General features: G+C 41.6%; 5 protein-coding genes across 5 annotated transcripts; 2 read left to right on the top strand and 3 right to left on the bottom strand.

The window, feature by feature from the left end:
* sdhb (succinate dehydrogenase complex, subunit B, iron sulfur (Ip)) lies at window positions 1-5,274 on the bottom strand. Its single transcript, XM_030729439.1, has 8 exons — window positions 5,131-5,274; window positions 4,448-4,581; window positions 4,035-4,120; window positions 2,910-3,046; window positions 2,462-2,578; window positions 2,243-2,344; window positions 2,033-2,155; window positions 1-532 (listed from the first exon to the last, which is right to left on the bottom strand). Exons 1-8 carry the CDS (start codon window positions 5,200-5,202, stop codon window positions 452-454), a joined length of 852 nt encoding a protein of 283 aa, XP_030585299.1. The 5' UTR covers window positions 5,203-5,274; the 3' UTR covers window positions 1-451.
* A 195-nt stretch (window positions 5,275-5,469) lies between these two features.
* mrpl20 (mitochondrial ribosomal protein L20) lies at window positions 5,470-8,072 on the top strand. Its single transcript, XM_030729440.1, has 4 exons — window positions 5,470-5,687; window positions 5,839-5,949; window positions 6,801-6,878; window positions 6,966-8,072. The coding sequence occupies exons 1-4, from the start codon at window positions 5,601-5,603 to the stop codon at window positions 7,137-7,139; spliced, it is 450 nt and encodes a 149-aa protein (XP_030585300.1). The 5' UTR covers window positions 5,470-5,600; the 3' UTR covers window positions 7,140-8,072.
* Window positions 8,073-8,943: 871 nt separating this feature from the next.
* atad3 (ATPase family AAA domain containing 3) lies at window positions 8,944-16,532 on the top strand. The gene is made up of 16 exons (XM_030728974.1): window positions 8,944-9,245; window positions 9,785-9,861; window positions 11,059-11,160; window positions 11,266-11,325; window positions 11,406-11,475; window positions 11,574-11,739; window positions 12,495-12,564; window positions 13,084-13,239; window positions 13,320-13,376; window positions 13,458-13,583; window positions 13,675-13,799; window positions 13,974-14,025; window positions 14,113-14,183; window positions 14,307-14,474; window positions 15,613-15,721; window positions 15,813-16,532. The coding sequence occupies exons 1-16, from the start codon at window positions 9,050-9,052 to the stop codon at window positions 16,245-16,247; spliced, it is 2,040 nt and encodes a 679-aa protein (XP_030584834.1). The 5' UTR covers window positions 8,944-9,049; the 3' UTR covers window positions 16,248-16,532.
* A 1,331-nt stretch (window positions 16,533-17,863) lies between these two features.
* LOC115779946 (transmembrane protein 240) lies at window positions 17,864-19,698 on the bottom strand. The gene is made up of 4 exons (XM_030728853.1): window positions 19,577-19,698; window positions 19,312-19,417; window positions 18,188-18,396; window positions 17,864-17,997 (listed from the first exon to the last, which is right to left on the bottom strand). Exons 2-4 carry the CDS (start codon window positions 19,395-19,397, stop codon window positions 17,864-17,866), a joined length of 429 nt encoding a protein of 142 aa, XP_030584713.1. The 5' UTR covers window positions 19,398-19,417; window positions 19,577-19,698.
* Window positions 19,699-21,798: 2,100 nt separating this feature from the next.
* On the bottom strand, window positions 21,799-26,890 carry ssu72 (SSU72 homolog, RNA polymerase II CTD phosphatase). Its single transcript, XM_030728975.1, has 5 exons — window positions 26,611-26,890; window positions 25,608-25,751; window positions 23,280-23,419; window positions 22,987-23,105; window positions 21,799-22,775 (listed from the first exon to the last, which is right to left on the bottom strand). The coding sequence occupies exons 1-5, from the start codon at window positions 26,688-26,690 to the stop codon at window positions 22,674-22,676; spliced, it is 585 nt and encodes a 194-aa protein (XP_030584835.1). The 5' UTR covers window positions 26,691-26,890; the 3' UTR covers window positions 21,799-22,673.
* Between the last annotated feature and the right edge of the window lie 534 nt (window positions 26,891-27,424).

The following is a 27,424-nucleotide window of genomic DNA, read 5'->3' as shown; positions in this document are numbered from 1 at the left end:
TGAATTTGAACCATTTATTTTCCATCAAAACAAAGACTACTGTCAGTATGTGGGAAGATCTAAAGGAACGTGTCTGTGAACCAGCTGATCACATGAAAAGCAACAAGCTAAAAGATTGTTTACATATAGATGCCTTGTTTTTACTTTGCAGCATCAAGTACACAAACACACAGTAGAGCTGGAGGTAATCACCTCTGCTATGGTACATGTAAGAATCAGTCACACACTCTCTCTCGCCTTCATTTATACTGTACATGTGCGTTTATGGAACACCAACTTCTCCAACTGCAACCACACAAACACTTCTGCTACACCTGACAGCAGGATGTGGCTGCAGTGGAAACGCCTGGTGCACTGGCCCATCAGACCTCAGAAAGCATTTTTTTTTTTTTTTAATGATCATATAATTTAATCATGGAGGGATAAAAAGTTCAAGAGGACAAATGAGGTTTCAGACAGCAGCTGCCTTCTTCTCCTTGTATGTGGCCATCATCTTCTTGATCTCAGCAATCGCCTTTCCTGGATTCAGCCCCTGAGAGGAAGAGCACAGGGAATTATTGTAAATACTTGGTGAGTGGGTTTTATGGAGAACAAATTACATATGCACATCCTAATTCCCTTATTTGATAATTCTGCAAAAGATACAGTGATCCCACTTCTATTTGAGAGAGCCAGGAAATACAAGCGCAGCCTTCATGGGAGTCTTTTTGCCCAATTAACACTCCCATTTTTGGAGCTCCATAATAGAAACTTATGTTATCTTCTGTATCATAAATATTACAGCTTTTACTGAAGATTTGATTTCTTTGAATTACACTGTACTTTTTATTACATTATACCAGGGCAGAAGGGAGACTGTTGTCCTCCAGCAATAAACACATTATACATTATATGTCAGCATTAGCTCCGATCCATCCTCTTGTACGCTTGTCTGATTCAGGCTCGTGGAAACCTGGAGCCTAGCTCAGTTGTCACAGGACAAATGGTGAGGTACTCCTTGGACAGGTCTTCAGTCTATCACAGGGCTAACAGAGAGACAGACAACCACTCACACCTGTGGCCAATTTAGAATCAGCAGTTACCCTAATATGCATGTCCTTGGAGGGTGGGAGAAAACTGGATTACCCAGAAAAAAAAAAAAAAAAAAAAAAAAAAGCTACAAAAGCAAAGGGAGAACATCCATCTGGTGGATTCAAACCCAAGACCGTCTTGCTGTGAGGTGACAGCCCTAAACCTTTGTACCACCATCCTGCCCAGTTAGGTGGAAGCTACATTTTTTACAAAGCATAAGATACTCTCACTAAACCTCATTACTACATAACATTTACAAACTCGTAAATAAAAACAGGTTTAAATGAATAAATAATGTATTGGTGTTAGTGGTTTACACATTTGCTTAACAAGTGAAAGGTTGCTTGTTTGATTCCAGCCGGTGACACAAATCCCCTTTGGGGTTACATCGGGAACGACATCCAGGGTAAAGCTCGCCCGTCTCTTTTCTCCAAGCACTTTTCCCTGTCTTTACATAAAAGAAGCTGAAGCTCCAGGTGCCCTCAAATGGCAACAATGAACTGGTTGTCCCATGTCTGATTACTGTGGTCTCAGAAGAATCTGCATTATAAAGCCTAGTTGGTACACTGTAATGTAATTTCTCCATAGACAGGACCACAGATCACAAAGAACAGGCAGGCACATGGATGTCTGCACGGACTGCTGCGCTCATCATCCGATAACGAAATTTATGTCACTCAGACCTGAGCGAACTCTAGTGGGCTTGTGGAGGTGGAAAGTATTGAGGGTTAGCAGACCCTCAGCTGACAGGCATTCATGACACACCATCAAGTGAGTTTACTGACCACAGTGAAATATTTAACACATAAAAGCTTATTCGCATTTGTGTAGGATCCGTATGAAAAGTGCTTGCATGAACTTCGCTTTGCATTTTGTGAGAATTTATAATTAAAACTGAATCAGGGGAGCTGAGATGTACTCGGACTCTGAGCAGTGCTGTGTCTGTGTGCTGAGAGGTTACCTTGGGACAGGTCCTGGTGCAGTTCATGATGGTGTGGCAGCGGTACAGGGAGAAAGGATCCTGCAGCTTGGACAACCGCTCCTCTGTGAACTCATCTCGGGAGTCAATCATCCAGCGATACGCCTGAGACACGACAAAGATTTACTACACGGCCGCGCTGATTCTGACTATAACCAACCATTCTGCATGTTAATGCGCACAAAGACACACCTGCATGAGCACAGCAGGCCCAAGGTATTTGTCTGCATTCCACCAGTAACTTGGACAGCTCGTACTGCAACAGGCACACAGAATACACTCATACAGCCCGTCCTACATGGGAGAGAAACAAGTAGAGGTTTTCTTTAGTGCACTGGAAGCTTGAGTGACTGTTATAGAGTAATGGAAACGAAACAAACAACCAAAAAACAAACCCAAACAGCAGCGTACCAGCTTCTGCCTGTCCTCCACAGACTGCAGGTACTGCTCCTTCCCTTCATTGGACTCGTCCTTCTTCTTCAGGTAGGGTTCGATGGACTTGTACTGGGCATAGAAATTACTCATGTCCTGCAAACACAATGCTACAGTCATGAATCCACCCAAACTGAACTGGCTAATCAACTAGGAGATGAGGAATCAGGAGCATCCGCATCACATAATCCACAGTACCAACAGATACTCCATCCATGTGTTTGATTTATTAAACTTGGTTTACAAAAGGCCAGAAATATGATCAATAAAGAAAAATTTAATAGTTGTCATAAATGCTAATGTGTTATCACTGATAAAAATGATTTGACGTTTCTTATTTAAACACAAAATTTGTCACATGCAAAATAAATATATATTTAAAACAACAAAAAAAAAACAAAAAACAACCTCTCCACAGCTCACTTACAGGTACAAGGTCCTTGACAACATACATATGTGGCAGAGGGTAAATCTTAGTCGGCTTGCTGACGTTGGTGTCGATCTTGTTGAGGCAGGCGAGTGTGTTTCCTCCATTAATGTTCATTGCACAGGATCCACAAATACCTGGTTAAAACAAAATAACTTTTACTATTGAGACAAAACACCTGAAGACAACAACAGACTTGAGAAAAATCTAAAAATCTGAGTAACTGCCCAATGCTTTTGGTAGGTAAATATTATTTTCAGTTGGCTTTATTAATATTTTAATTGAACTTACTAATATTTGAATGTAATGAGGTCACTCAGAGCTTTAAAAAAAATTTAAAAAAGAAGTAGTCACCCATGTATTTCTTCTCAGTGCTTGATATCTGTAATGCCTTCTTTTCTGATATAAATGAAAATTCACCATTTTTATATGTAGTTTATATAGTTGATCCGCTTATCTTGCTTGTTGTCTGAGCATTCGGCTTTTTGTACATTGCTGTGTAGGTTCTCAGACATCCAGGAAGTTTATTAAAGAAATGATGGATCAGCAGTGGTGATAGTCCATGAGCAGCTTTGGGCTGCTTGTCTGCCTGCACAGACCACAGATGGGGTCCTGTGGGCTACTCTTGCTTGTGCTGTTGTTGGTCCATCAACCAGCAGCAGTGAACAGCAAAGTTATAAGATTCAAAGAGTGAAACTGAGTAATAAAAACAACGGGAGGTGTCCACTGCATCCACTGTCTGTTTGATTTTTTCTTAGATTTTTTTTTTTTTGTCTTTCTCTCATTCCTGGAGAACTGCCCCCCCCCCGTTCCAGCCAACCAGTCGGTATTCGACTGACGCACAGCATCGTCTACATCAAGCGCTGTGCAGCTGGAACTTTGGAGGCCTGCACAGAAGCACATTTGCAATGGCAGAAAACCACTCTCCATAAGATCTCTGTAGGCAAACACCTCCACGGACACAATGGACACAACCGCAGTGGTATTTTAGGTTCTTGAATATGATTCACTCCTCACCCGAAAGGCTTCTTCAGTCTTTAAGAACCTAAAAGAAGCCGCCTTTGACTCAAGCATGCTAGACTCTAAACTCTTTAAAGGTGCTACTCCAGCCCCGTGTTTACTGACCTTCTCTGCAGGAGCGGCGAAAGGTCAGAGTGGAGTCCATCTCATTTTTGATCTTGATGAGTGCATCAAGAACCATTGGGCCACAGCTGGATGAAGGACAAAACAAAACAGTGAGGAAAAAATTCTGTAACATGAAAGAATAAAAGTAACACCTCTGATGTGTTTACCTGATCAACGGAAACCCTGTCAGATGAATAACATTACTCAGCGTTCAGCAGCGTCATGCTGACAGACGTGAGCCGAGACTTTAATAAATCTGATTATAGAACATGTGAAGGAAGAGGACTGGAAATATGCACCTGCTATTAAATCCACCAAAAGGTGCTAATCAGTTCATCAATAATGCCCTTTGTTTAGACCTGAATACTGGAGGAACTGCTTGGATACCTGATGTCCAAAGCTATGACACTCACGTGTTGAGGTCAATCTCGTAGGTCTGCATGCGGGGTTTGTCTCCTGGAGTGTCCGGGTCCCATCTGTACACCTGGAACTTCTTTATCCTGGGCTCCACGGCTGGAGCTGCTGCTGTCTGGGCATACCGCACCGCCTGAGCATAGTGAAGACAGGGGGCAGAGGGAAAATAAACACCCGTTTTGGCACACAGTTATTCATTACTGAGTTATTAGTGTAGACTAGATACTGAAGTTCCTATGAAACCACATGCAGGAGGAATCACAGGCTCCGTTCATTAACTTTCCCTTACTTGTCTGAATAACCTGCCACTGATAACAACAGTTACACATTATTTCATAACACACTGCAGGAAAATTGATTTTGAAAGAGTAATGCCATATTTTTCCGGGTTCTTTCTTTTGAATTGATTTTTCTACTCAAAGCTGACATGTTATGCTGTAGCCAACAAGCGCAACAATGTGTCTTTAACTCGTTTGAGTCTCTTTTATGGATAGATAGTCTGCCCAACCACAGTCAACATAAGTTTATCTAACAGCTAAACTACGTAACCCAGACTTCAGAACATAGACGGAGCCCTCTTGTAGCGAACTGTAACGTCTCTAAAAGCAGACACCAAGCCACCTAATAACAGCAGAGGTTCCCAGCGCAAACGATCTACTTTTTCTAATGAATGTGCACATACCACCAGTCCTGCGGGGGACCGGAATGCCAAAACACCGCATCGGGTCAAGGACGTAAAGCTAGCGACGGACATTTTGAATCGTCTCTCTGACCTCCACCGCCAGCAATCCCAGCATTCAACTCACTGGGAGCGTTTGTTTTCAACACCGAAGTATTGCGTACTTCAGCAAACACACATTTAAGAAAATGTGTATTTTTATGGTTCTGTGATCTAACATTGACATTCTCTTTTCAGGCTTTAGATATATTGTTGTTTTTGTGAACCGTAGCTCTCCTTTGTAATGGATAAAGTTGTCTTTGTTAAATCACGCCGCAGACTGCCTCTGACTGACTTTCAAATCGAACGCCTCTTTCTTGCGACGTCCGCCCGGCGTGTGAAATTGAGCTTGAGTGTTTGATTGGAGGTCACTATTTACGTTGTGTGTATTCTTTTAAAAGTTGACACCGTGGTGAAGTGACGGGAGGACTGAAATGGTGTTTTTGACGCTGTCTTGTTGGATCAGAAGCCGAGGACCCGACAGATACTGGAAGGTCCAGGAGGTTCTCAAGCATGCACGGGTACGGCTAATGGCTATTTCCTGAAGTGATATCTGCTGGAACTCATTTATCCCGTTTTTAGCAGCTGAAGTGTTTTGTTTAGTGGTATCTCGTTGTGCTTAAAGTCGTGTAATGTGTGTTGTTGTCACCTTCCTGTCGGTTCTTCTAACAGCACTTCAGAGGCAGGAAGAACCGCTGCTACAGCCTGGCTGTGCGGGCTGTCAGGAGGGCTTTCGTCTACGCCACCAAAGCTCGGAAGCTCAAGAAGCGAAACATGAGGACGGTGAGAAGACTCAAATATTACTGTATGGCATTTGGATCTTGTCTGCTAAATAGCCTTTAGAACCTGGTCATGCCATGGTCTGTGGAAAACACAGTATTAATGAAATCTTTAAAACATATCTCGTAAAGCCTGCTTTTCAGCAGTTTCAGTGTTCAAGTGATTCCTGATACAGGACCACCCAAATTAGTCCAAGATAAATCAGGTGGATCACAAAATGACTAAAGAGAAGCATGTTTCTCAGGTAACAGGTTACATTTTCTTTAGTTTTTGATCACTTTTAATTAAATACCAATACTTCCACATCAGTGTACTATCAAATGTCAAATTTAAAAAAAAAAAATGAGACTTGGGCTGAACAGCTCATCAGCAATGTCCATATTACAGCTACACTATCTGGCCACTTCATCAGGTACTTTTCAGCTGCTTGTAAATGCAACTATCTAATCAGCCAATCACATGGCAGCAACTCAGTGCATTTATGAACACACCGGGTCCTGATAGCTAAGATTGCTTGGTCTGATGTCTTGAATTCTGCCATGACATTTGAAAGGGTCAGAATTTGGTGTAAACAACATGAGTTGGTGCTTCCAACCGCTGTTTTGTTAGGTACTCGGTCTACCGACTGCAGCAGTGCTTAGGTGGGCAATACATGTCAAAGTAAAAACCAACTGTTGATCAGCAGAACATTGCACTGTAACAAAACATTGTTCACTTCCCCCGTCTCTGGTTTTAATGTTGCAGCAGATCTGTGCGTGTGTGTGCGTGTGCGTGTGCGTGTGTGTGTGTGTCTGACTATAAATCAGTTTGCATCAGTGCAATTGACCCATTGTGCTGTTGTCTTATTTCTTCAGCTGTGGATCACACGGATTGCAGCAGCAACACGAGAGCACGGCATGAAGTATCCCGCCCTCATGCACAACCTGACTAAGGTTGGTTTTGTTGGATTTTGCTGCACTGTGCGCTTTTTTTTTTTTTTTTAATATTCTGTTGGCTCACTCTTCCTTTTTCTCATACAGACGAGCGTTCAGCTAAACCGTCATGTCATCAGTGATCTGGCCATCACAGAGCCTCGGTCATTCCTCTCACTTGCAAAACTGGCGAGGGCTCGGCAACAAGAAGGCTTCAGGGCAGCGTTGGGTGATGGCAAGGAGCCTGCCGGCGTCTTCTCTCGTGTCGTTATGCTGAAGTAAAGGACTTGCAACATCTATGGATATCTGTTTTGGGGGCTTTAAAGAACAGTGTTCATTAAACAATCAACCTGACAGATGCCTCATTTTAGGGTTTCATCAAAATGTTTCCTGGATGATTAGTTTAAAGAATTGTGCTTGTTTTGGGAATGCTGGAGAATCACTCTATCAGGGATAGAAATTAGGCCATAATGTTTTACAAGGGTCGTCTGGTTGGGGAAAAACTGAGGAGATTTACTGGGCGATCTCCAGATAATGAGCTCTGTGACACTGCTAGACCTGTGCCTCTTGCTGGCATTATATCAGAACAAATCGTCGTAAGGAGTCTCAAGTTAGTAAGTTTTCCACAGGTCTCTCATAGAATTGTTTTTGGAGAGATTTTAAATGGCTACAAACAAAGTTCATCATTTCTGAAGTAAACTCAGTTAAGCCCACTACACTACAGCAGCACAGACGATTACTTTTGCGGTATTTGATTCCTGGACTTTGAGATTAGTTTCTTTGATTGTGTTTTCCATAAGAAATACATCTGTAAAAATAAAATCTGACTTTCTGTGGTGTTTATCAATTCCTCCATGGAAATCCTGGCAGCAAGTGTACTTGTATAAATTCTTTGTGTGGTTTGAAACTAGTCCTAAAATGAGCCACAGATCTTAAACAACAAAGTGAATGTGTTTCCAAATCCAGACCTGCTTCATCCAACATGTGGTGTTACCTAAAACATGCCTCCTCCTGATTGCCTTCAGTATCCTCACGCAGGATCTGGTTATCATTTCCATAAGCATGTTTATCATATGCAATCTTAAGTTATGACTTAATTTTTTTTTTTTTTTTTTTTTAATGGAAGGATGAGCTTTTTTTGTGTAAATATGTGTTTACCACCTTGTGGGTCGGTTATCCTCTACATGTTTAGGTCATTAAACACTTTTATATATACTCTGGTGTCCTGTCTTATCTGAAAGTTTTTGCTAGTTTAAGGATTTGATTTATTTGTACCCTGATCCTTAATTTTCACAAGGAGCCACATGAAAATAACAGTATGAATTTCCCAACTGTGGGACTAATAAAGGCTATTTTACGAAAATCTGGGACTATTGTGGAGGGTCGGACCAATAAGCTGAAATCAATTTTGCTCAATATTAATTTTATCAGTTTATAACAGGGGTGGGCAACTCCAGGCCTCGAGGGCTGGTGTCCTGCATGTTTTAGATGTGTTCCTGAGCCAACACACCTGAGTCAAATATAGAAGTCATTAGCAGGACTCTGGAGAACTTGACTGCATACTGAGGAGATAATTCAGCCATTTGATTCAGGTGTGTTGGATCAGGGACACATCTAAAACCTGCAGGACACCGGCCCTCCAGGCCTGGGATTGCCCACCCCTGGTTTATAAGCTTATTGGTGAGACCCTCCACAACAGTCCTCGTTTCTCACGTGGCTGGAAAACTCGTGATTATTTTTCAGTGTACATTTCTTGCTATGAACTCCCAGGTTTGAAGTCAAAAAATAAATCAAAATATAATTGATGTAGATGAAACCCAGCGAACAGTCCTCTGTCCCTTTAATGACTTTGAAAACCAGAAAAGCCTGATGTAACCAGGAGTCAACCATGACCTTTTTAATGAATTGTACTCTATTTGATCCTTCGGGGCTACCGTATCAAGGCTGGGTGGGACTACGCGAATGACCTCTACTGAGAACTACTATGTGGACGGCCTATCAGAAGAAGAAGTACTTGTCCTGAGCCAATCTTGGTTGCTGTTACTCAGCTAAACCCTGCGCTGTTTTGTACGCACGCGCAGAAGGTTTCGGCGTGACACGCGTGTGGAGGAAGCGTAGTGACAGGTCTCTGCGGCTGCTACCTTCTGCTCACACAGAACCGGCTCGATTGTGCTTTATTTGTTCCCTGTGAAATGTCGTGGCTGTTCGGCCTGAACAAGGGGCAGCCCGAGGTCCCTCCCGGCTTACCGCCTCAGCCTCCACCGCCGCCGCCACCGGCCGGGGGCTCCGGCGGCGGTGGAGGAGATAAACCCAAGGACAAATGGAGTAACTTTGATCCCACCGGGCTGGAGCGGGCTGCTCAGGCGGCCAAGGAGCTCGACAAGTCCCGTAAGTGTTCAGTGGGTTCAGGGTGGGTCTCATTAGAGGAGTTGTAGAAATTGTAATATGTCTGCACTTAGAAAGCATTGATGCACCAGCGTCCTGCTCCTACTGGCTGCTCTCTGGCTCGTGGTAGTGCTCGCTTCAGTGTCGCTGAAGAGGCCCACACGAACAGCCAACGCCAGTGTAAATACTAAAGCGTTAACTCGTATGAATTTAGGCTTAATGAGCTAATCGGCATCCACCTTCATTCAGAGAGAGGACAGGGTTCAAAGGTCACGGGTCTGGCTTGGAGCATCCAAATTTCACCCTCCGGCACACACGTGCGACGCATCAACAGATATTTTTATTGGTTTTATATTAATGACTTCATCCTCAAGGCTTTTGTACTATTGTTAGATGCTTGAGGCTTAAAGATGAATAGATCTGTCAGAGCTCAATGAGGCAAAGACAGGAGGCCTCACAAATACAACACTTTGAAGCCACTGCATGCATCTTCACCTTTGTATTTTGTGTGTGTGTGTGTGTGTGTGTGTGTGTGTGTTCAGGACATGCCAAAGAAGCTCTGGAGTTGGCTCGAATGCAGGAGCATACCTCTCAGCTGGAGCACCAGAGTAAAATGAAGGTACAGCAAACACCTTTACTCAACACTTAATAACCCAGAAACAACACAACCAGTAGATTAAAGCACATCAGGATAATAAAAGACTGCAGGGCACTGGCACAGTCTGCATCTGCAGCAGGTCACTGGTAATTTTAGTCAGTTCACATCTGCTGGATAATTCCTGGATACTTGCTCATATTTACTGTGTACTATAGACTCACATTAGATGAAGCCACAGTCGTTCATCAGTGACATGGACAGTCGAGACTGGGGCAGCTTTCTACCTGAGTTTTGTGATTAATGTTCATGTTAACAAATTTTAACACTTGAAGTTTAACCAAGAAATGCAGCAAAGACCTGACACAGGACCCTGCTGTTCACTGAAGCCTCATCAGAAATGGTCTCAGTGGAAGGTTGGCTGTCAAGAAGCCATTCTTAAGGAAGGGGAAACAGGGAGAAAAGCCTGAGATATGCTAAATGACGCTAGAACTGGACTGAAAATCAGTGGCAACAGGTCTGATGGAGTGATGAATCCTAATTTATGGGTAATTAAGTCATCAATACGTATGGAGGAGGTCAGGAGAGAGGTGCATTCATCAGAGTGAGTGTCTGCAGGCATGTTTAAAACATGATGGAGGCTCTGTCATTGCATGTACAAACTCTGTTTTTGACTTATATACTGTATCTTCATGTATGTTTGCACATATTTCAATCAAATTTCCCATTCTTAGCAAAATATAAAGAAATGAGGAGTGGCTCCAGACTTTTGCACAGTACTGTATAAGAATTTAACTCAGATATTTACTGCAGTCAACAAAAAGTGGTTATTTTCTACCTGCTGTAATAACCTGCGTGCCCTCCTTGAGCATGCATAGATGGAATAAGGCAGGGAGACCAGCACAGGTCAGAGCAGGCGCCATTGACAACAGCTGATTAAGCATGAACAAAGGAGGTGGGTTGCAAAGGGGGCTTGCAGCGTGCCGCAACTTGACAGATGAGATGTTCCCATTTGAGCAGAAATAGTCGGGAACTGAAGTCGGCTGCCATTTTTACAGCCATGCTCAATTTGAGTACGCTCAAAAGCTCGCCTAACACTTCCACTTCATGCATTGTTATTCATTTGATGCTTGAGAACTTTTGTGACATCAGTTTTCTGTGCTGTGGTGGATTTTTCACTGTTCTCCAGTGACCTCGTTGTACTCTCGCCTCACACTTTAGGAGTATGAAGCAGCAGTCGAACAGCTCAAAGGCGACCAGATACGCATCCAGGCTGAAGAGAGGAGGAAAACTCTCAATGAGGAGACCAAGCAGCATCAAGCTGTAAGGAGGAAAAAACATAAGCGTTTTCTTTAGACCTTTGCAGGAAAGGATATTACAGCAGCGAAGTAGAGTAATTGTGTTTTTTATGGTTATGTTCCATAACAGAGAGCTCAGTACCAGGATAAGCTGGCTAGACAGCGATATGAGGACCAACTAAGGCAACAGGTGAGTTCAGACGGTCTAACTGTAGCTATAAAATGCTGTGGAGTGGGCACAGTGCCAAATATCTTCTTTTTATTTAACAGCAAGCCATGAATGAAGACAACCTTCGCAAACAGGAGGAGTCTGTTCAGAAGCAGGAGGCCATGCGGAAAGGTAAAAAAATGAGCACTATGATTTACACAATTCTTTGAAATGCATGACATGATGTGCAGAGGTTTATGTATTTTTTTTTTCCTTTGTGCTTTATATAGCAACCATAGAACACGAGATGGAGCTGAGACACAAGAATGAACTTCTTCGTATTGAGGCAGAGTCTAAAGCTCGAGCCAAAGTGGAGAGGGAAAATGCCGATATAATCCGAGAGCAGATCCGTCTGAAAGCTGCAGAACACAGACAGACTGTCCTGGAGTCCATAAAGTGAGTCATTTTACTCTGTGTTGTTTATAATGGTGATGATAAGCTGTAGTGGATTGGTGGTTCTTGGGCATCCTAAATTAAGATTTTAAATAAAATATTTTTTTATAGCCTTTTTCACACCTGCACTGCAGCTCTGAGCTTTTCTAGACTTTACCTGACAGAGGTGCATACGAGCGCACACATGTCCGATGCAGCTGGATCGGACATTAAATTGCCTTTTAATGTGCCAGCTCCCGTGTATGAAGTCCATGTGACGTTGGATTGCACCAATGTGAGAATAGTTCAGGTAATGATTCAGTGAATTCACTGATGTATAAAAGATGGACGTAGCTGTTAGACTCAGAGGACTTCAGCTGAGCACATGCGCTGTGTGCAGCTTGAGGTTTTGAAAGCCGAGGAAATTGGAAGCTGATTGGCTAACAAATTGTGACTGACAGTTCATTATCCAGTGTGCATATCCTGGGTAATCTACCTTTTTGACTACTCATTGAGCAGTAGTACAACTTTGAAGAGTGCAAGGCAAACCGGAAATGGAGAAGGGGACCGTTTGCCTTCAAAATAAAAGTTGTGCCTCAGTTCTGCAGCCAGCATGTTTCAGCCTGTGTGCTAAATGTGAGAGAGAGGCAGATTCTCCTCCATTTTCTGGAGTTCATGTGTGCGAATGGCTTCAGTTCAGTAAATGGTTAACACTGTCAATGTTTCACCTTGACAAACCCTTAAGGGTGTGCTGACAGTTAATGTGTGTTTGCTTTTAGGACTGCAGGTGCTGTGTTTGGAGAAGGATTCAGGGCCTTTGTGTCAGACTGGGACAAAGTAACAGCTACGGTGAGACACTCTGCTTCCATGTAAGGGACAATTTGTCCCAAAAGTCCAGTGAAAGCAAACATGGCAGCCTAATGAATACAGTTAGGTTAAAAAGTCTCAACAACTACATGTATTCACAGATATTCAGGTGTGTTAAAAGTTTAAACTGACTGTGGCCTCTTTTATTCAGTTTTTTTTTATATGTCAGATACTTCTTTTATGACACCGGTGACTGGAATCATTGTTTTCCAACTCTTCCATTTTCATTTGCAAAAATGAAGGTAGATTGTGACCGTGTTTCACATTTGGTCTCATAGTAAATAGCTGACACTAATGTTAAACCTTCAAACTGAGGATACCTAAGTTAAGCACCACTGTAACGATGCACACATTTTATGGTTTGGTTGCGTAAAGATAATGAGGGCATTAATAAGAATATCCCAATGCTCCATCATTGTGGGTGAGCTCATAATGGGGTTTGAATTTAGTGAATTCTCCTGATCTTTTGAGAGTTGCGTAACTGTTTTCCTTCCTCACTAGGTGGCAGGATTGACCCTCTTGGCTGTGGGAGTGTATTCAGCTCGAAATGCAACAGCAGTGGCTGGACGTTACATCGAGGCCAGGCTCGGAAAGCCGTCGCTAGTCCGGGAAACTTCTCGATTTACTGTGGGAGAAGCAATCAAGCATCCAGTCAAGGTAGCGAATGAGGAATTAATCCATTTGCATTGTGTAAGGTGTGGATTTTACTGCACTAATAACCTCTTAAAATCATTTAGATGGCCAAACGGCTGAAGAGTAAACCTCAGGATGCCCTCGAGGGAGTAGTCCTCAGTGTAAGTGGACATGATGTATGAAAGTCCAAATAATTGTTGTTTTGTCACAACTTGAAATAACAGCACTTTCCCATCTCTCAGCCTTCCCTGGAGGAACGTGTGCGTGACATTGCCATTGCAACAAGGAACACAAGGCAGAACAATGGCCTGTACAGGAACATCCTCATGTACGGCCCTCCAGGGACGGGCAAAACGTTGTTTGCTAAGGTATGCCAGAGGCCTAAAGGATGATCAGGTGTATAAAAATACAAATTGGTGCTTTGTCTAACTGTGGAGGAATTCTGTGTGTGTTGAGTAGAAGCTGGCAGTGCATTCTGGGATGGACTATGCCATCATGACCGGTGGTGATGTAGCACCCATGGGCCGCGATGGCGTCACCGCCATGCACAAAGTGTTCGACTGGGCAAACACGAGTCGACGCGGGTATGTTACTCAACAAACACACTCACAAATCCTTTCTTTATTATCATAGCCTTCATATTAATTTTGCACCAAGATCACATGCAAACATATAAACAATTTTCCTGTCCACACCGACAAATGCTGTGTCAACAAATGTAGCAAAATCTGTCCCATCTGCCATGTTTCCAAATACAGACTGCTGCTTTTTGTTGATGAAGCTGATGCATTCCTGCGCAAGAGAGCCACTGTAAGTCCGCGTGTGTTTCGTTACTCAAAAAAATCCTGTCACTTGTATGAAAGAAGTCGCCATTCATTACTTAATTTTTTTCTACAGGAGAAAATAAGTGAAGACCTCAGAGCGACTCTAAATGCCTTTTTGTATCGCACTGGAGAACAAAGCAACAAGTAAATATGAAACATTAGCAGTTTTATAACCTTGCCTGTACACCACTGTAACTTACTTCCTACCTTCTTTAAGCTGCTTGACTTAAAATGTTTTTTTTTTGTGTGTGTTTTGCTTGTATGCAGGTTTATGTTGGTGCTGGCCAGTAACCAACCGGAGCAGTTTGACTGGGCCATAAATGACCGTATAGATGAAATTGTGAATTTTGCTCTGCCACGTCTCGAGGAGAGGGAGAGGCTGGTCCGGTTATACTTTGACAAATATGTGCTGGAGCCGGCCACTGGAGGGAGGCAGTGAGTGCACAAGTAACACAAGAACACACCTGTTAAAGTGACAACAGACAAGTCTCTCTTTTTTTTTTTTTTGCCTCACCTGTAACTTGTCATTAAGGGTATCTCACATACACCGTGGAATGGTGACAGATTGGTGTGGCGTCTGCAGTGATGTGGACGTTGTACCAGTCTGCTGTGGCAAAGAGGGAGCTGAGCGTGAAATTGAAGCTGTTAATTTACCAGTTGGTTTACGTTGTACCCTCAGCTATGGGCACGAGCTTTGGGTAGTGACTGAACAAATGAGATTATAGAAACGTCAGCAGACATGAGCTTTCTCCAAAGGTGCCGTGGCTCCTTTTTTGGGAGGGGAGTAGAGTAGAGCTGCTACTCCTCCACATCAATCAGATGCAAACCATCAAGGTGGTTTACATCTGATTAGAATGCCTTATAGTTTTTCTGGCATATCCAACTAGGAGGATTCCCTGGGGCAGGCCAGGACATGGTGGTGAGATTATATATCTCAGGTGGCTTAGGAAGGACTCTGTGTTTTGAAGAAAAAGCTAGAGGAGGTGACCAGGGAGAGGGAGGTCTGGGTGTCTCTACTTAGACTGCTGCCCCCATGACCCGAACTTGGATAAGCAGCAGAAAATGGATGGATCTTAACTGCATAACGTGATGGTTGTAAAATTGCAACACAGCTGGTGTTGTATTGATTTGCTACAAGCCTTGATTCTGTCATGCAGTTCTGTCTGTCACTGGGTAGCTTTCCTCATGGAGCTATAATGGCTGACAGCTGAACAGCCAGAGTAACAGTGGAAACTTCCTGGCAAATAAAGAGTTTCTTTGTCTGAGTGTTTGAGTCAAAGACACACAAAAGTGGGTTTCAAAAGTTGTCAATTGCCACTTAAAAATAGGGCACTATACTTGGAATGTATACTGAAAAAGTAATGTGGTAGAGTTTGCTCAGTCACAAACTGAGTGATCCTTGTCTGAAGGGCTGAGTGAGCATGAGGATTTTATATGCCAACAATTCTCAGCATTGACCACAAAGAGGTGGAAGACAGTGGAGTGAGCATCAAAGCCAGAAATAACTGACATTCAGATGAGTAAAGCAAATCTTTTACTTCATTGCTTTTTCATTGTCTCATTCATTTTAAAGGAGGATGAAGCTGGCACAGTTTGACTACGGTAAAAAGTGCTCTGAGATAGCGACACGGACAGAGGGCATGTCTGGAAGAGAGATCTCCAAGCTGGGCGTGGCCTGGCAGGTACGATTCTTTATCATTAACTTGGCTCCACAACACCTGCAGAGCTGATCTTAATTGCAAAATGAAAACGTTCTCTGTTGTGTTCCTTTAGGCGGCAGCATATTCTTCTGAAGATGGTGTCCTGACGGAGGCTATGATCGACGCTCGGGTTGACGATGCTGTCAAGCAGCACCTTCAGAAGATGGACTGGCTGCGTGGGGAGGAGGAGGCCAAGAGTCTTACACCTCCACCAGCTGGGGCGAAAAGCAGTGGAGGAAAAATGGGTTTTAATCTGCCCCTCAGCGAGGCACCTCAGGCTCAGGAGGTGATCGCTCCTGTCCTTGAGGTTAATGTAAAACGAGAAGGCATCAGCCTCACGGCAGGGGGCAAAGGTGCTGGACATAATTGCAATGATGCTGCCAAAGCAGAAGCTAAGACAACAGCAGAGAGTTTAGGCCAACCTGGTGCCTCCAATGACAGTGAGAACAAGATGAGAGAAGACAACCAGACTGGATCCTCTCCTCCTAAAGATGGAACTCCAGTTTGAGTTAGATTTTTCAAGTGGTGCTGTCTGGATAGGAGATTTTAGTGTTCTGCCTCTTTAGCTAGAAAGTTTTACTCTAAAAGCCTGTTGGACTGTCTTTATGACAGAAGATGACTTCCTAACGTTAACCAATTAACTTCAAAAAAAGCAAATGATGCCTGAGACTTTTTCAGTGTGATATGTAATGTACACAATGTAAAAGTTTACTTTACATGGAAACCAGTCGCTGTCTGTAATTACACTATATAAATGTTGTATTAATTAGTGTGTCTGTTGAAATAATGAAATCGATCCATGTTTTCATAAAAAGTAAAGATTGTTACTACAAATGATGATTTGCGTTGACGTAAAATCTCTCTCAGAAGCCGAAAGGCTAATAAAGCCCTGATACATGTAAAGAGCTCAGCTGTGCTGTGACACTGCCAAGCTTTATATATGGTTCTGAAAGGCAGAGAGGGTAGAGCAGCACAATACATAACAGAAGGCCAAAGATTGGATGAGTAGGTAGACCTATAGAAATCCATCTGGGATTTCAATATTTCACTATAATAACGCAGTTCTTGTAGAAGCCTCATACAAAGGAAAGTCAAGGGCATGAAACTGTCCTTGGTTTGGAATAGGCAGCATGATTAAACACTCTGTCACATGTTATGGGTCCCTTTTATATACTGTGATGTACAGGTTTGCATGAGGAAGACATCAATCTGGCAGTCCTGACAGGGAAAGTGAAGGGATTTTTTTTTTTTTAATGAAGATAGGGACATATTTGACTTCGCTTGATTTAAAAAAAAAAAAAAAAAAAAGCCATCAGTTAATAGATGTAAAGATCTATGAGATATTTAGCAATTATTCAAAGGATAATTTCAATTTTACACATAAAAATGGATTTACACATCTTGGGAAGTTCATGGTTAAAGCCTTTTGTAGCATCAAACTGGGAGAGCTGACTGACCAGAAAAGTGGTCTGACATTAGTAAGAAATGGACTTGGATCACACAAGCCGACGACTCCTCTCTACCTCTGCATAAGACTCAAAAAAGCAACTACTACTACCACACATTCCCTCGAACAACAGCTGTCTGTGGTCAAGTAGCACTGAGAATGCACTGGAGGGAAAAAGGTGATATCTGCATACTTCTGATCATTTTTCATCACTGTGACGCTGTTACTGTGCAAAACTGGGATGGTGGAGTATTTCATTTTAAGGTTCTCTGCATGGTCTGACATACAGCCTTAGATCCACAGATACTTGCTTTTGGCATTTGTTTTTATTCGTAAAGAACAAGCACAGAAAAACACTGACAGTTACAGAGGCCGTGTACAGTACATGTGCACATACAGTAGTTAAAACCCCTTAAATGTTTCCTTATAACAGAAATAGGGAAAAAAAAAGGCAACTGAAACTGAGAAATGACAGTTCTGCTTCTACGAGAATTCCCTGAGGAAGTGTCAATATTTTTTCTTTTTTTTTAAATGCTGGTGATTCCTGTCACTGTCAAAATGTCATTAATTATTACATCTGTTATCACAGTCTATTATATTTCAATCAGAACTACAGTTTGTTCATAGAAATAAAAGTGCACAGACATAAAATGTTAAATTTAATTCAAGTTTTTATATCAAATGTTTCCATTAACCTGCGGCTCTACATGCACCACGTTCCCGCTCGATTCCTCTGAGTGTTCGGGATGTGAATGGCTAAACAAGTTCCTTATGTTTCTGAATTTTGGCATCAATGACCAGAAATGAACACCTGAGGGGGAAAACAGACAAACTGAGCCCTGTTAAGGAGTTAACACATGTAGTTAAAACTTATCACACAGTATACACTAAAAACTGTGTTTCTTCTGTCTCTCCTGCTCCCAGTTTTCGTAAATCTGCTACAGTTGAACAATTATGGTGAAATTCTACTGAGGTTTTGATCGAGGTTTGAGTTTACTCACTGCTGAGTTGGTTTGGCGTCCAGAATGGAAGCGCCCTGTGCCACACACGATCCAGCCACATCAACAACCAGCCGATGCAGAGGCCCAGCAGTATCCCAGCTGTCAGATCCATCTCCTGCTGGGTCACGATGTAGCTCCCACAGTAGTGGTCTCTGATGTCCACTGTGGACATGGCTCCATGATATGGAACAACATGATAGGCTTTGTTGCTGAGGTGACAACAAAAAAACAAAACAAAACAACAATGTCAGGAAGGTTAAGAAATAAGAAATTCACAGTATTAGAAAATCTTCAAAGAAGAAATCACATGAACCTGACCGCTGACCAGCTCTGATTTCCTTGAAAATTTTATGGTCCAAAGTTTGGACGTATATAATGATTGCTGTGAAATTTTAGGTTCATAAATCTACTTTTCAAGATCCGTTGACCCATTTGACATCTAAGGCCATGTTTAAACATGAATATATCAAAGACTATTAAAGTTAAAAGCCTGAATTTTTCACTGGGCTTTCTCATCATAAAAATGAATTGGGATCTGGAATTTGGAACAAGTGCATAAAAAAAATACCTGGTTACTGGCTAGTTAAATATTAAAAATAAATACATTCATTGTGTAAAGTCCAATACTTGAGCACACACTAGTAATAATAATAATAAAAAAAATCACATTGTAAAAGACAACTATCATTATATTTGTCCAATAATTATATTTTCAGGCAAATCTATGAAAGCTTGTTTATGCCACTACAAATAAATAAAATAAAATAAAATAAAACAGACAGGCAGAGCTAAGTTGAAATTTCAAGTTATGGATCCAAAAACCTCAAGATACAAGTTATTAACTCAAAATTCCAAACAGCGTTTGTTAATGAACTTTAAAAAAGAAGAAACAGGTTGGTGAAAGATGAAAACATGGGGAAAATTCATCAACCCTGAATGAGCAGAAAATCTTGGATTTAAAAAAAAAAAGAAGAAGAAAAAGTCTGTTCATAATCGGTAGTTATAGAATTTCGTGAGCGTTCATTAAAGCGGAATGAAACTTACGGATAAGGAAATATGGGTTTGCTTGGGCAGCACGATGATGCAGAACACATGACAAATAACAGGTTGAGTTTGGATGTTACCTCCCGCAGACGCACTGGCAGACATGCTCGTGCCCTCGCAACAGCGGCAAGAAGAAGTTGTGAAAGTGGCCGAGAAGCGCGTTCATGTCCCCAGAAATCGCAAAGCCTGAAAAAAAACAAAAACAAAACAAAACAAAAAAAAACAAACAAAAGAAGAACGAAGTAAATAAACCCCGCATTGGTCTCATATATCGCAAACACATATAACATGTATACATACATACAGATCAAATTCAGATATCAGCCAGTTGTTGCCATCACTGACCTTCATATGCTGGGGAAACCACAACAATCCACGTACAGGCTCACGTGCGCTCTGCGGTGAGACGCGTGTCCGTGGATCCGTCCTCTCCTCTGCTCAGGCTGTCCAGCACTGCTGGATGAGGACTCACTGACTGTAGCCGACAGGTCACTTTACTTTCCACCAGCTGAAACAAGTTTAAGGAATAATCGCTCGCTCATCGTGGTTACCGTCAGCATGCAGCTTTTTTTGTTTGTTTGTTTGTTGGTTTTTAATATTTATGTTTTGTTTCATAACTCACAGACTTTCAAATATGGCTGTAATACTTTGATAAGATGTGCGCTAAATAATAATACATTTGATCTCACAGTTTTGCTAATTTGTAGCCATTATTTTCTTTTTTCTTTTCTCATGTCCCTGCATTAGGTTGTATTTTTCATATAGGGTTCTGTTGTATTTCACTAGATTTTAGGTCTACTGAATTCCTTTATTCTATTTTGTCTTTTTATTTAATTGAGGTTCTTTAGATTCCTTTAGTTCTTTTTTTTTGTTTGTTTTTAAACCTTACTGAGCTACTTTATTTTGTCACAGTGTCTTTAATTTTATTACTTTTGTAAGCTCTTATGTTTTGGCTACTTTACCATGGGAATTTCCCAACTTCTGTATTATCTCATATTATTGCTAGATTAAAGCACAGTGGTTGGATGGACCTTAGGACATTTCCCAGAATGCTTTAATGAGGTAAACCTTCATTGTACTTCAAGTGTTCATACGTTATGCTGCTTTCTACTTCTGTCCCCACTATATTTTGGATCCATGTTTTCTACTTTGTACTTTATTCCATTTATGTTTAAATGTTGATTTTGCAGGTTTTAAAATATAAATATAATAGTATTTATATTAGTATATTTATATACTAATACATTAGTGGTGCAGTGGTTAGCACTGTTGCCTGACTGCAAAAAGGTCCTGGGTTTGAATCCACCAGCCAGCTGGGACTTTTCTGTGTGGAATTTGCATGCTCTCCCCCTGTGTGGGTTCTCTCTGGCTATCTCTTGCAGTCCAAAAACATGCATGCTAGGCTAACTGGTGACTGTAGGCATGAATGGTTGTCTCTGTCTGTGTTATCCCTGAGATAGATTGGCAGCCTGCAGAGTGTATGGCTATGACAGCTTAGGATAGACTTCAGCCCCACCGCAACCTTGAACTGGATAAGTAGAAGAGGATGGATGGATATACTAATATTTAATGTTGCATTATTATCGATAAAGCTATCCAGGTATGTAAGTAATTAAAAGCCTAACCAGCTCATGAAGTCTGTTTGTGATTGTTTGGTCAGAGACATTCACACCAGTGGCCTGCTGGAGGTGATTTTGTAGCTCTGGCAGTGCTCATCCTGTTCCTCCTTGCATAAAGGAGCAGATACTGATCCTACTGATGGGTTAAAGACCTTCTACAGCCCTGTCCAGCTCTCCTAGAGTAACTGCCTGTCTTCTGGAATCTCCTCCATGCTCTTGAGACTATGCTGGAAGACACAGCAAACCTTCTGGCAATGGCAATTATTGATGTGCCATTGGAGGAGTTGGACTACCTGTGTAACCTCTGTAGGGTCCTAATATCACCTCATGCTACCAGTAGTGACACTGACCCTAGCCAAATGCAACAGTAGTGAAAAATCAGTCAGAAAGGATGAGGAGTGGCCTCCAGCTGTAAAACCATTCCTGTTTTGGGGGGTTACATCATTGTTGCTCCTCTAATGCACCTGTTGTTAGTGTAGTTTCATTAAAAACAAAACAGCTGAAACAGATTAACACCCCTCTCTGCTACTTAACCAGATCAATATCCCAGAAGTTTAACTGACTTGATGCTATACTCTGATTAAAAAGTGTACTTTTAAACCTTATTTAGCACAACTCAGTCATTTACACAAGCTGTCCGTCATTGAAGCACAATATGGAGAGAATTGGAGCTTGCTGCTCCAAGCAAAGTTAAAATCAGTTGGTTTACTAATCTTTTTTTGGCTAACAATAGTCATCAGAGCATGTTTGAGCACTGAAACTATTTTTTTTCTTATTTACAAATGCCTAAAACAGCCAAATCTACTGTGAAAAAACAAGGTCCTTCTAACAGTTCTGTTAGTATCTGCATCAATGTAACCAAGTGCTAATGTTTAATCTAATAACCATTTTAGAATGATATATCAGCACAAATTAAATGAGAGTCAATAAAGAGGTGCAAAATATTTCTTAGAGATGTTTCTTTCTTTAGTAGATTCATATGTACATACAGGAAAAACAAAATCAGGCACTCTGAGCTGAGCTCGCAGTTTGAAAATAATTACAATGCTTCAGTTCTTCAAACATTTAAAAAAGAAAAAAAAAAAAAATATGGCCAGAAATACAGCATATCAGAGTTTAAATATCAGTCAACACATTATATCTGAAACACACCTGTTGAGCCTCAGAGGTCTAGGTTTGGTTATGCATTATTAATTAGCCCACCCACTTAAACTTAATTCTAACTAATATACAACACGTGGTCGCACAAAAACAAGCATACTGTTCAATTAAATCTCCTCCCGCGTGTAAACACATGCACATCCTCCCAACTCAGGAATCAAAATCTGGCATATGTTTGAAATAATTATATACCATATGGAAAAAAACAAAAATGGAACATCAGCATTAATATGCTGCATTCAACAAAAATGAGAGCAATTTGCAGAGGAGTTGCTGAATCTGGGCTGTGGGTGTTATGGTTCTCCCTGAGGAGACATGGTTGAGTGATTTCACTGGACCTGTGATTTTTTTGGGGGGAGGGACCTTGGCCTGACCTTAATCTGGCGGAATAAAAGGCAGAGCAGGAGCAGCGAGTCCATCCTCTCCTTAGAGGAAAAAACCCATTATCATCAATATGTCCAACAGCAGCCGTTTGTTAGGTCCTGACCCAAAGCTATATATATGTAAATGTATATGCATGTTTGTGTATGTGGCTGTGTAGGCACACAACATGTATGCACTGAGCCATGGATGACTGAGGAGTATGACGTGTGCGTGTCCATATACTTTTGTCTGATTGCTTGTGATCTCGGTCTGTGTTTATTGCAAGTTGTTGCTGAGTCTCAGTAGAAGCAGACAGTGTGGAGAAAAGGCCGGTTGCTTTTCTCCTCAAACTCTTGCAGGAGTTCGTCGATTTCATTCTCCATGTCGTCGGTGTGCTGGATCTGCAGGGGCAGAGAGGGAACTGCATTAAACCACCGGCTGTGCACGCACGCAGCTCATTTTCTATCAAGCACATAAAAATCATTTCACTTTTAGGTGGCCAGTGAAATGTTTCATGCCACTTTCATGTGTGTTTATTGATCATTTTTAAAAAATTAAGTAAAAATGTGTCCAACAGGACAGCATCTGAGAACCCCTTCAGGAGACACTCACACATTGGCACAGCTCACAGATGAGGAAGGCGCCCAGCGTGGCTTCCTCGTGGTTATCCTGAATGTCTACATTGATTACATGCACAGGCTGCAGCGTCTCCTGCTCCCGTGAATTCAGATCTGGGAAGCAACAACAGATAAAAGACAAGGTAGGGTAGGTCAAACTTTTGTCTGCATGCATGCAGTTGGAGGGGTGAAAATACAGGTGTGCCAGAAGAAGCAAAGCAGTGGGTTTGTAAATGGCCCTAATTAATGATTCAGTGATTAGACCTTTTTAAAATTTAGTGTCCTCACCCTCCACCACTTGGTCATAGACTCTCTCTTCACAGGTGATGACCAGGTCAAACTTCTCCTTGCAGCTCTGGAAGCGCTCTGGCTTTGATTTGATGCGCTTGTTGCGATCCAGCATGTGTAGGATGCCATTTTGTGTGTATCTGAAGAGTGAAGTGGTCAAGGAATACAGAGGAGGTCCAAGAGGGCAAAACACTCAAAAGGTAACATAACAAACTGATCACACAATCAGAGACAGGACTTTAGTGTGCACCCAGACAAACAACTCACGTGTCTGAGCAGTATTTGTATATTGTGTTTCCATTTGCTGAACTGCATCTCAATCAAGCTACACAAGGGGGCAGATGCACTCATCAGTGGCGTCTGTAGTCAGTGTGAACTGCAGCGCCCTCTAGTGGTGCTGCCTATTCATCAGTGAGGGGTCAGTATTAAAAAAGAAAAAAACAAAACAAAAGTGTATAGGATGGATTCTCAGGTCCATAAATTGTGACTTTTTGACAGCAATGGATCCACTTAAGAGTTTTTGTAGTAATGATAAGCCACACTGATACAGTCAGGCTGATGCAAACAATGTCACCATTATTATTTTTTTTATTCTGTCAAACATTTGATTATAAACTATATGACCCACTCACTACAAATGAAAAAGTAGTAGATTGTAGTGCACAACAATGTAAACATCAATGATAAATCCATGCAAAGTAACTAAAAATAAATGTATATTACAAGGAGACTGACTTCTGTTTATCATACAGGGCATCTGTGTTACAGGGTATCTTTGATATTTAGGATAACAGATGTGTCTCTTTACCTTATTGTAGGCTGGCACAACACCTGCAATACAGGAACATTAGCAGCAGCACAACAGCAAGTAATACCTCAGTGAAATGCTTCTGACCTTTAAACCTGTAGGCCTTTATAACCAGAGGAATCACTGACAGATTTCACTGCATTCAGCTTAATCTTGAACAAAAGTCAAAGGCTTAAACTGAAGGAGCAGCAGGGCAGGTTCAGCATTAGACTGTTTACTGACAGAGACAATATGTGAACTCTATCAGTAAAGTTTAAAAAAATGCCTGTCAGCTGACAGGAGCAAAAAAAAAAAAAAAAAAAAAAAAAAGTTCAAATTTGAAAAGAAGAAAAAAAGTCCTATGCATGTACAGTGACAGCGCAGCTGCTGAAGACTAATACATTCTTATGCTATGGTCAACCACACTGGTTTTTCAGGGCTTCAGATTGGCAGCATCAGCATGAACACAACACATCCTAATGAGGAACAACGAAGACCTGACCTGAAAACTTACCTTCAGCTCTTGTATATCCCAAACGGGAAAACAGCCTTTGGGTTTTTTTTTTTTGGGTCAGTGAGAGTCATCCTCTTAAGTAAACCCAACCTTTTATTTATTTTTTTTTATAAATATGTATAATTTTGATAATTGACAGTAACTATTCTCTATACCACAAAAGACATAAGCCAGAATATTATTTTTTTTCTGCTAGTGTTACTTAAACTGAACAAATATTAATATTGACAAAAGTATTGCAAAAAAAAAAAAAACTGCATTAATCATTAAACAGTGGCCCTAAGCAGGATATTAGAGTTCACTAAAACTAGAAATAGGTGTGGGGGGAAAAAAACAAAAAACTGAATTTAAAATGAAATGTAACCAGTTTTGTAAACTTAGAATACTTCAAAAATTAATTTTATATTGTCAAAAACTGTCAGCAAAACCTGCCAGATGAGGCTTTGCTGCACCTTTACTGAGTCGGGATGTCTACCTAACCGAGTCAACTATGTTCACAAAGTGTTGAATTTGTATTTTAATACCTACTCTGAACTTATTAGATTTTGCCCCAGACAAATAGTACAATAATTAAAAAGACTTAAACCTATTAAAATGAAACATTTTCAAAAATAAACAAGCAAAAACTGGAACCTACAGTGAGAAGCTAAACTGAATTCAGAAAAAAAAAAAAAGGGAAAAAAATTACAAAATTTTTACACTTCTAGTTCTAAGCCACTCCTTGCAGACACATTTCAGTCTGTGCATAACCCTCACCAAAGCAAACTTACTGTTGCACCGCTGCTGTATTGCAAGGTGTTTCTCCACCCCCTGCATCCAAAAATTTTTTTTTTTTTTTTATAACAAAGCATTTCTCCATTATAGTTTTAAATGCCTGCATGTGGTTTGATCTCCTTGTACTGTCCAGTGTCGCCCCCCCCCCGACTAATACCTAATCAAGACAGATACACAGGTCATGTTTACTTATCTGGCTTCTAGTTCATGTGAGTCTAAGTGTCTGAAAATAAAGTGTGTGGGAAGGGGATACAGTTCCTTGTCTTTGCGGACCAAGTCGTTGTACATCTGTTCATATGTCGTTTTGAAGTCATACACATTTGGCTTATCCGGGGCAGGACCGGGTAGCTTCACATGAGACCCTGTCCCAAATGAACGCACATCAAATCCACGTTTGCTGCAAAGAGGAAAGGACAAGAGAGTAAATTATGCAACAACTTCGAGGAAACATTACACAAGCACAATGTCATAAGTCTTTCCACACCCATCAGTAAGCTGTAATACCAGCCCTGTAAACTGCGTCCTCAGACTGAAAAAAATCTTTAAGAAAAACTAACACACCATTAAACACTTCAAAATTCACTACTTCTTCCATCCCATCTGTAACCTAACAGCTGACAATTTTAATTTGGGGGGAAAAAAAAATCGTATAAAAATTGTTTATTTTAGGTGACGCTTTGTCACCCTGGTCGACAGTTCTTTTCACCCCTGTCAAACTCAAGACTTTCGGCCGGTTTTTCTAATCCAGTGCAGTTAGCGAGAAAATATCTAATGAGCTTAAAGGTTTTTGCAACACCATCTTCTGTGTAAGAACTAATCAATCCCAACACAAAACTCCGTAAATGTGGTGGATGAATCAGCTGATCGGAGCAGCTTAGAGCACCCGGTGCTGCGAAAACTCCAGACTCCCCCTCCCGAAGTATTTCCTACAGGGGGCGCTCTTGTTAACATGTGTGTGGAGGGGGGAGAGAATACTATCCGACTTGGGCCTTGGTGTGTCTTCCCTAAAATCAGTTAGACAGCAATAATCTTTGTTAAGATCACTTTAGGCGACCCTAAACCCGAAACCCTGTCAGAAAGCTGGTTTTAAGATAAGCTGCAGCCTCGGTGTGGCACTCTGAGGTTTGAGTCCATTGTTAAAATGCGCCGAGGCCTGACGGGCTGTCACCGCAACGACACGGCTCAGAAAGCCGCTCAGATTCCGATCACTTTGTGGCCGCTTTCCTTCTCTCTTCTTCCAGTCGACTCATCTTTACCTGAGGATATTGTGCGCTTCCATACTGCGGTTCTGGTTGCTCGAGCACACAACCGCCACACGCAGCGGGTGGCTCGGCATTGCGACTCTCCGGCTGAAACTAACCGATATGAACTCAAAACCTAACCGAGGCTGTTACTTTTATGCTTACGAGAGAAATAAACCATCAAAAGCCCGATGCTGGGATCAACAAAAACGCTTTTCGAGTGGAAATACAGCGCGACAAGCTCGTCTTCTATAGAAGCAGGAAGTTAAAATGGCGGAGCGGCACCTTGCCCCGAATACGGCTTTAAGTGATGTCATTTAAGGGTGGAGCTTGGCAATGCAGTGACGCCACGTGACGTCAGTAAACAAAATATACCGGAAAAATATGCCTTTCGTTTTTTTTCCACGGTAGAAGTGGCATTTAGCGAAAAATAACTAAGCATGTGTCATCAAAAACTCACTTCTTCAGTAAACAGACACAAAGAGCTCCTAGAAGCAGTTCATATAGCGGTCATACAACGAGAGTGAACCTTAACCCATATTTCATGTCTTACAGCTTTTACCTTCAGTACAGTACTGTGCTTTGGCACTATGCTGGTCTGGAGCATTCAGGTGTGTGTAAACATAATGTCAAGGAGGAAAGACATCAGCAGTGATCTTAGAAAAGCAGTTGTTGATGCCCATCGATCTGGGAAATGTTACAAGGCCATTTTCAAACAATTTGAAGTCGATCATTGTACAATAAGAAAGATCATTTACAAGTGGAAAACATCCAAGACATCTGCCAATCTTCCCAGGAGCGGACATGCCAGCAAATTCACAGCAAGGTT

This window comes from Archocentrus centrarchus, chromosome 5 (assembly GCF_007364275.1).
Source record: "Archocentrus centrarchus isolate MPI-CPG fArcCen1 chromosome 5, fArcCen1, whole genome shotgun sequence".
In the NCBI taxonomy this organism is placed as follows: domain Eukaryota; kingdom Metazoa; phylum Chordata; class Actinopteri; order Cichliformes; family Cichlidae; genus Archocentrus; species Archocentrus centrarchus.
Note: the sequence above shows the minus strand (reverse complement) of the source record. Positions and strands in the feature narration are given on the sequence as shown.

Bases quoted from the DNA above. Each gene is read 5' to 3' on its own strand.
- sdhb (XM_030729439.1), bottom strand. From the start codon at position 5,202: ATGTCCGTCGCTAGCTTTACGTCCTTGACCCGATGCGGTGTTTTGGCA. The intron at 3,047-4,034 runs GTCAGTAAACAC...TGTTTTAACCAG, and splicing joins TCGCCGCTCCTGCAGAGAAG to GTATTTGTGGATCCTGTGCA. The intron at 2,579-2,909 runs GTAAGTGAGCTG...TTGTGTTTGCAG, and splicing joins TTGTCAAGGACCTTGTACCT to GACATGAGTAATTTCTATGC.
- mrpl20 (XM_030729440.1), top strand. From the start codon at position 5,601: ATGGTGTTTTTGACGCTGTCTTGTTGGATCAGAAGCCGAGGACCCGAC. The intron at 5,688-5,838 runs GTACGGCTAATG...TTCTTCTAACAG, and splicing joins AGGTTCTCAAGCATGCACGG to CACTTCAGAGGCAGGAAGAA. The intron at 6,879-6,965 runs GTTGGTTTTGTT...TTTCTCATACAG, and splicing joins TCATGCACAACCTGACTAAG to ACGAGCGTTCAGCTAAACCG.
- atad3 (XM_030728974.1), top strand. From the start codon at position 9,050: ATGTCGTGGCTGTTCGGCCTGAACAAGGGGCAGCCCGAGGTCCCTCCC. The intron at 11,326-11,405 runs GTGAGTTCAGAC...TTTATTTAACAG, and splicing joins AGGACCAACTAAGGCAACAG to CAAGCCATGAATGAAGACAA. The intron at 13,584-13,674 runs GTATGCCAGAGG...TGTGTTGAGTAG, and splicing joins GCAAAACGTTGTTTGCTAAG to AAGCTGGCAGTGCATTCTGG.
- LOC115779946 (XM_030728853.1), bottom strand. From the start codon at position 19,397: ATGAACGCGCTTCTCGGCCACTTTCACAACTTCTTCTTGCCGCTGTTG. The intron at 18,397-19,311 runs GTAACATCCAAA...TTGTCACCTCAG, and splicing joins TGCCAGTGCGTCTGCGGGAG to CAACAAAGCCTATCATGTTG. The intron at 17,998-18,187 runs GTGAGTAAACTC...TTTCCCCCTCAG, and splicing joins GACGCCAAACCAACTCAGCA to GTGTTCATTTCTGGTCATTG.
- ssu72 (XM_030728975.1), bottom strand. From the start codon at position 26,690: ATGCCGAGCCACCCGCTGCGTGTGGCGGTTGTGTGCTCGAGCAACCAG. The intron at 23,106-23,279 runs GTGAGGACACTA...GTTGCTTCCCAG, and splicing joins CTATGACCAAGTGGTGGAGG to ATCTGAATTCACGGGAGCAG. The intron at 22,776-22,986 runs GTGAGTGTCTCC...CTGCCCCTGCAG, and splicing joins TCTGTGAGCTGTGCCAATGT to ATCCAGCACACCGACGACAT.